This window comes from Dysidea avara, chromosome 15 (assembly GCF_963678975.1).
Source record: "Dysidea avara chromosome 15, odDysAvar1.4, whole genome shotgun sequence".
NCBI lineage: Eukaryota > Metazoa > Porifera > Demospongiae > Dictyoceratida > Dysideidae > Dysidea > Dysidea avara.
The window spans coordinates 3,017,119-3,025,083 of NC_089286.1; the positions used below are offsets into that span (position 1 = coordinate 3,017,119).

The window sequence follows — 7,965 nt, forward strand, 5'->3', positions numbered from 1 at the left end:
GAAAATTGCGTTTTCTTTCTTCCTGTTAATATACTCACGGGTGGCACGCCGGCTTCTTGGGCCGCACGACACACTACCGTGTGTCTTGATATCTATCAATGTACACAATATAGTGCACCTCTTGACTACCGTGAACAATTATAATGCAATGAATAAGAACTCTAGTATTGCTGAATCTACTGTATCTTAAAGCATCAGCATGATTAATGTATGAGAACCAAGTAACAGCGGGATATTTCCAGGGTCAAATGACACAATTGTAACAGATAACCACAACCTACAGGGCTGTAGTTAGAAAGTAATAAGGATATATCGTACAACAGGAAATATTTACAAAACAAAAAATTTGACAAATTCACAATTAATCACCTTTGATGAATTAAAATGTGATGAATAGAGAGAAATCACAGATATAAACACTGACTTTTGCAGCGTTTATTGTTTTTTTGACAAATTAAAATTTGACAAATGTAACCAATTCATTAAATTTCATCAAAATTTCCTTTTGGTAGTGGCCACTCAGCAGTCTGAAAAATCAAATATGTAAACTCCTCCAACTACACCTGACTGTACTATTGAAGTATAATGACTGTTCTATTACAGTACTTCAATCATTGCAGGTACAGAAAGTGCTCACTTTTGCTATGACTACTTGTACAACATTAAATGTTAGGAGTCTAGATCTACTTCCATGTATATCAGTATTCCATTTATAGATCATGAGATTTTAGTTTTGCTAAAACACTGATCCACAGTACATATACAAGGTTACTTGTTAGTTAGCAGCGATGGCACCATAATAATTTAAACAGTACAAAAAAGGTGATAACACATATTACCAGTCACTCACTGTCTCCAATTTGATTTATCACTACAGCACCCTCCACCACTGACGTAGTCCCTAAAGTAGACAAAATCAGTTGCACTATTGCATTGTATTATATATAACAACTTTCACTGTTACAGGTTGACGTGATTAATAAAATGATTTTTGTGTGAGGATGAAAGAGTTTAAATATCATATTGGCCACACAGAACGCTGAATGCAGGTTTATAGTTAGCTGAAAACACTAGTTACATGTTGAATTGGATAAGATACACTAGTCATTAATTACAGTAAAATGCTACGCAAACTCTAATTATGTATGAGAGAAATAGAGTAGGTGCTGGTATTATGGGTCAGGGGGTATTGTGGGTCACATAGCTTAAAATAAATTCAATAGGTTGAATCATGCAGATTTAAGATGAAAGGGATGCTACCACTGTAGAGCAACATAAAAAGTGATCATAAGCTACACAGGACTTGAAACTATGTCACTACAGAAATACCAGATTAGCTACCTGCACCCCTTAACATGTAGTAAGCAGGACAAAGACAAAAAGCGTACGTACTTAGTTAACTAAAGTGTTTTGACAATCTTTAGAGTTCTTGCAAATGTTTCCATAACATTTACCGTAATTTGACATGAAGTGATGACATAGTGACTCATAATACTCCCATGTGACTTGTAATACCAACACTTACATTGCTTCAGAGAAAAGATCAAACACCCTTTACATGGTAAGTTTTTTTTTTAATTTTACGATAATGTAGCATGTGGTTACACCTTTCCCTACAATTAGTATGAAAAATTGGGGTCACTGTATTAGGTGATAGCGTTGCTTTTAACTTAAGTGACTCTTAATTACCACAGCTACTCTACTTCAAATTATTATCATATTCAAGATATATATTAATACAAGATTATTATTATTAACGCTTTACAGTGACTAGCACTAAAGGTCTGACAGCAACTTGTGCTGCAGCCTTAGGATTACCTAACCTAGTTACAAGGACTCAGACTCACAAATAAGGTATAACAGAAAAGGAGCCAAAATCCCTTCAAGCCCAGGATTCGAACTGCAGGTCACCCAATGTCTAGTCAGGGACACACTCAGTCTTACTCCATTACATTTTACCAAGATTTTTCACTTGCAGTTTTACTTTTACTTGCGCAGCAAATGAGACAGCTTACAGGGGACCATCATTCAACATTGCAGTAACTATTCACTACTCATAATGAGAGAGAGTCATCATTACATGAGAAAATATGTACAGGAATGAAAAAAAAAAAAAAAGCATGTGTAACCTTGGACTGCATGTGACCACAGAGTAGGCTGCCTAAAGCACTACTGTGGGCATGGCAAGGTACAAAAAGAGAAAAAAAAACACACACACACATACACACAATTATACACATACAATTACAATGATAATTACAATATTAGCTAACTACGTATCTAGTTTGGACACCACTCTTTACATTGTCTCGCCATGAAAATCCTCTGAGAAGCAGAGATACTGGCAGAGGCTGCTTCATCTAACCAACTCCTGATTCCACTTTTTGATGTGTTTAACTCAGGAAGGATAGATCTAAACAAATTGACCAAGTTCTGGATAGAAGAGACTTGGTAATGCCCCAATACTGTTATCTCAATTGTTTCATAATAATTAGCGATGTTGAGGCGATCAAATTCAGCCAACAACTGAAGGTAATCAGTTTTGTTCTGTTTTCTAGATCGAGCCGACTGAATATGATGAATAGAGTCTAGCGGACATATTAATTTCAACAGTGCAATGGATGAGCTCTGAGGGTTGTAAATTACAATATCAGGACGGTAGGGGGTAATAAAAAGACTTGCTGGAATCGTTGACTGGGGAGTGTTATCAGCATGGAAATCTGGTAAATCTGCAAACACTTTGATGAAAGGAGCACTAGTGAAGGCTTCAACAAATTTAGTTGCTAAAACGAAAAGCACTTGGTTATGCCGATACGTATACCTCTGTTGAGTCAATGCCACAGGTAGGGTCCGCAACGTGAAAAATCGATACCCTCCAATCAACTACCTAACTATTGTCATGTGTTAGGCTAAGTGTAACTTGAATAACACCAGCGTGGCAGCCAAGTTTGTCACTTTCTTCTGGTAGAAAACGATACAAATGTCTTTAAATCACGTGATTTTTCATTGCAGCAGTTCGTAGGGTTCTTCGTATGCCATGATATTCACTCTCAACATTGTTCAAGTAGTCTATCATCAACTCAAAGTATTGGTGGTTTGATTTTATTGGTCAGTTTCCGGTGGCAGCACGATCTGTGCAACTTTTTGGCTACAGACAAAATGTTTCTTGCTCTGGAGCACAGGACAAGCAGAGCAGCAACTGCGCCGTGGGTCAGCAATGACCAGTACTAGGTAAAGTACCTGCATACAGAGTATGGTTATAATTGAAGCTTGTTAGCCATCTGGCTGAGCCATCTATATGCTGAAATTCGGCCAAAATGATGCGATTTTTGCAAACAAATACCAGAATGGTTGATACATCAGTGAGACAGTCTCCAACAGCAAGGATACGAAGCTTATAAACACCTAACAATACGGCTATCTTTCCCAGTAAACGCATAGAGTAATCCAATGCATGAAATAGGCACTCACGTGATCGATATTCTAATCGCGGAAATACCCATGAAATTGCTTTCATTTCTGAATAGGAACCATGCAGTGTGCTCCTTTTGTAAATATTTGTGTTAATTGTTCACTCAGGCGTGGTCTGGGCCAGTGCAGGTGTGTTTTATGCTGTGATGGCATCATAGGGAGAGTCTCAGACTACTGGGCTAATCGAGATTTTGAACCTAATGCATACAAACTGATTGTCACTTGATTACAAGTGATTTTAATGTCATTGGAATAGATAATGGTTGTATTTTCCGAGATTTCAATATCGATCACGTGAGTGCCTATTTAACGCATTGGATTGCTCTATGCGTTTACTGGGCGAGATAGCCGTATTGTTAGGTGTTTATAAACTTCGTATCCTTGCTGTTGGAGACTGTTTCACTGATGTATCAACCATTCTAGTAGTTGTTTGCAAAAATCGCATCATTTTGGCCGAATTTCAGCATATAGATGGCTCAGCCAGATGGCTAACAAGCTTCAATTATAACCATACTCCGCATGCAGGTACTTTACCTAGTACTGGACATTGCTGACCCACGGCGCAGTTGCTGCTCTGCTTGTCCTGTGCTCCAGAGCAAGAAACATTTTGTCTGTCGCCAAAAAGTTGCACAGATCATGCTGCCACCGGAAACTGACCAATAAAATCAAACCACCAATAGTTTGAGTTGATGATAGACTACTTGAACAATGTTGAGAGTGAATATTGTGGCATACGAAGAACCCTACGAACTGCTGCAATGAAAAATCACGTGATTTTAAGACATTTGTATCGTTTTCTACCAGAAGAAAGTGACAAACTTGGCTGCCACGCTGGTGTTATTCAAGTTACACTTAGCCTAACACATGACAATAGTTAGGTAGTTGATTGGAGGGTATTGATTTTTTGCATTGCAGACCCTACCACAGGGCAGCCGCTCAGAATATGAGCTGTGGTGGGACGGTTTGTATCGCAAAGTGAACACCTTGCACAACACTGTGATTTATTGTGTAACATCTAATCATTCATTTGTATTATAATGGATACGTATGTACATAATAACTATAATTATGTAGCTACATCTCTATTTTATGAAGTTTGTCAGGCACTGCTTAAAAGCAGTATTTATTGAGTAGTCTTCCCTTCAAAATAATTAAGTTGAGATCCATCCGACTATAAAATCGTTGAATCGCTTTCTGATCAAACACAGTGTGAGTTGTACTTATGATCAGTAATAGGTAATTTTGTGTTTAAAACCATCCACCTCTAGTGATTCCCTCGTATTGGTAAGATACTGGTGTCACAGTAATCCATTATACTACAGTACTCACCTGTAGCGGAGACTCGGCCTTTCTGTTGATCAGATGCCAGGCTTCCCTCAAACAGATCGTGATCAGTTTGGGACTCAGAGGCAAATGACATTTCGTACGCGCAACACCACTTGAAATAAACGAAATATAGCCTCCAAAGGGCGTGTCCTTCCTTTCTTATTGGTGATAAGCGCCCTGCGCTACAAACGTAAACACTCGCTAAAATTAAAATGTGCGATATTAGGGGAATCGCCGTATTAGTTTACTATTATTATGATGTTAGGCCCCTACCCCCCTAGTACGGGCCATGTGGGGATTTGACACCCTGCAAGAGCAATAACCCCACTACTGGGGCCTAAGTGTTTGTCTAATCCCCTACCTACCCCCTATGTTCCCCGAGGTATTCCCCCACTCCATGATCAGTTCTGCCATGGCTACGGGTAAACGTCACGTGATTTAACTACACAATTTGATTGTTATAAAAATGCTCGTGTCAAAAGCCCCACCACTGGGGGTAATTTTGTAGGTGAACCCCCGTATAAACCCCCTATGGATCCCGTACTGGGGGTACTGGGGGTTACAATTGATAGGCGCATTATACTGATAGTGTGCAGAAAAATCACAGAGATCATAACGTACAGGTGTAATCATAGAGATTCCGCAAAAATCAACGGCGGTGCCAGTATTTTTTTTAAACACTGACAAATGAATAAATACAAAGAGAAATAAAAACAAGAACAAACACTACATGACAGTCACCATTTAGAAAACTGGTAATTTAGTCTCAACCTGGGTAAGATCAATTGGTGCTGTTTCTAACGAATGACCAAAGCGGCCCTTTGCTTAATTGTTTTGTATGTGCTATGTGTGTGTTGTAATTTTTTGTTCAGTTATTGTGTGTGTGCTGTTGTAATTTATATGTGTATTATTTATTGTTAATCAGCAGGACCCTCCAGGGGTATAATGCTGATGTGCAATTACATGTGTACAATTTCCATTAGTTACTTAACTATATAAGTATGTACAATTACGACAAGTTACTTAATTATATACATATGTACAATTACAATAATAAACTATAAAAATATATACAATTACGATAAGTTACTTAACTATATACATAGAAGGGGCTAATTTTTGCTTAAATTCTTCAACACAGTCAGTCTCAATAATCTCATCATCTAATCTATTCCATTCTGGTACAGTTCTTGGGAGGAAGGAATATTTATATACATCAATTTTTGGTTGGTAAGGTACTAGATTAAAGTTGTGTGAGTGTCGGGTCCATAATACAGTAGATTTAAATGGGAGATAACAGTTCGGTATAATTAATAAATCATGTAGTACTTTATATAGTAAAACTAGTCTAGCTGATTTGCGACGTTCTTGTAGTGTAGGCCATTGCAAGTTTTCAAGGATGTTAGTGATGCTGTCTCTATTATTTCGTCTCCATGGTTGACCTGTGACAAAACGAGCAGCTCTATGTTGGACCATCTCTACTTGATGTATGTTGGTTTGGTGATATGGATCCCATATTGGGGAACAATACTCTAAAATAGGCAAGACAAATTGTTTATATGCTAGCTCACGTAGATGGCTAGGACAATGCTGAAGATTTCGTCGCAAAAAACCAACAGCTCTGTTTGCCTTATTGCAGATGTAATCTATATGTGGCTTCCATGAAAGTCTGTGATGTAACTTTACTCCAAGATACAAATGTTGTTCTGTAACTGCCAGTGAGGTGTCATTCATTACATACGAAAATAAACTTTTGTTGTTATGGTGATTAGAAATTTGCATTATCTTACATTTGCTGATGTTAAAAGCCATTTGCCATTTATCAGCCCACTTTGACAGTATTGTCAAGTCTTGTTGGAGTGTTTGATGGTCTGTTGAACTGTGAATAACTTTGTATATTAAGCAATCATCTGCAAAGAGTTTCATTTGGCTACTAATACCCTCAGTTATATCATTTATGTACAGTAAGAACAAGGTAGGACCCAAAACTGAGCCTTGTGGTACTCCCAATGTGACTTTACAATAATTAGAAAAGGAACCATCTACGACAACTTGTTGGTAGCGATTGCTCAAGAAAGACTCTAGCCATTGTAAAATCTTGCCCCTAATACCATAGAATTCAATTTTGCTTAGCAGTCTTTTATGTGGAACTTTATCAAATGCTTTGGACAGGTCTAGTATACCAACATCTACTTGGAGTTTATTATTCAATGCTTTTGCAAAGTCATCAGTAACAGTAAGCAACTGCGATTCACAGGAATGCCTTGATCTAAAGCCGAATTGACAGGGGACTAAGATATCATGAGCTTCCAAGTGTTTCATAATTTGACTTGTGAGTATATGTTCCATTGCTTTGCAAATGATTGATGTCAGAGATACTGGTCGGTAGTTTTGTGGGACAGATCTTTTGCCAGATTTGAAAATGGGAGTGACATGTGCTAGTTTCCATTGTCTAGGGACCACACCAGCGGACAAAGATTGTTGAAAGAGATGGGTCAGCATCGGAGTAATTTCAGCAGCAGTTTGTTTTACTAAATGTCCAGAGATAGCATAAGGGCCAGGGGATTTATAGGGATCCAACTCAGATAGTATTTTGAAAACCCCATTTGGTGATATATCAATGTTGTTTATAGATGGATATGAGGATGCTGGCATTTCAGGGATGCTTTCCAAGTCCTCTACTGTAAAGACCGATTTAAACTGGTTATTTAAAGTTTCTGCAATTTCTTTGGGTGTAGTTACTTGATCAGTAGGTGTCTGTAATGTGCTAATGCCAGTTGTATCTTGCTTTTGAGACTTTGTAAACCTCCAAAATGTTTTTCTTCTGTTATTGTCACAATCTGAGTTTAGACTACTAGTAAGATATTTAAGGCGCTGTTGCTTTAAAGCAGATTGTACTTGGGATTGCATGTCTTTATATGTATGCTTTCCAATCAGAAGGGCGTTTAAATCTTTTAGCTCGCTTATACAAACGTTGTTTTCTTTTAATCAGCCTTTTGAGTTGAGAGGTCATCCATGGTAAGTGACTTGATGTAGATATTTGCTTAGTTGGAATATGGTCTTTAACGATTTGTAGAATGCTTTCATGAATAAAGTTCCAATTTTGTTCCACAGTTCTAGAGCTATTTTCATTCAAAGTTAAATACATGTCTGAAACTGTAGAGACCT

General features: G+C 37.8%; 1 protein-coding gene across 1 annotated transcript in view; it reads right to left on the reverse strand.

Moving 5' to 3' along the window:
- Positions 1-4,956, reverse strand: part of LOC136245477 (uncharacterized) — a 113,994-nt gene extending 109,038 nt beyond the window's left edge. Inside the window, exons 1-2 of the mRNA XM_066037019.1 lie at positions 4,801-4,956; positions 851-901 (exon numbers count right to left, since the gene is read on the reverse strand). Coding sequence (XP_065893091.1) covers positions 851-901; positions 4,801-4,891 — 142 coding nt within the window. The 5' untranslated portion in view covers positions 4,892-4,956. The remainder of the gene's footprint in view (positions 1-850; positions 902-4,800) is intronic.
- Between the last annotated feature and the right edge of the window lie 3,009 nt (positions 4,957-7,965).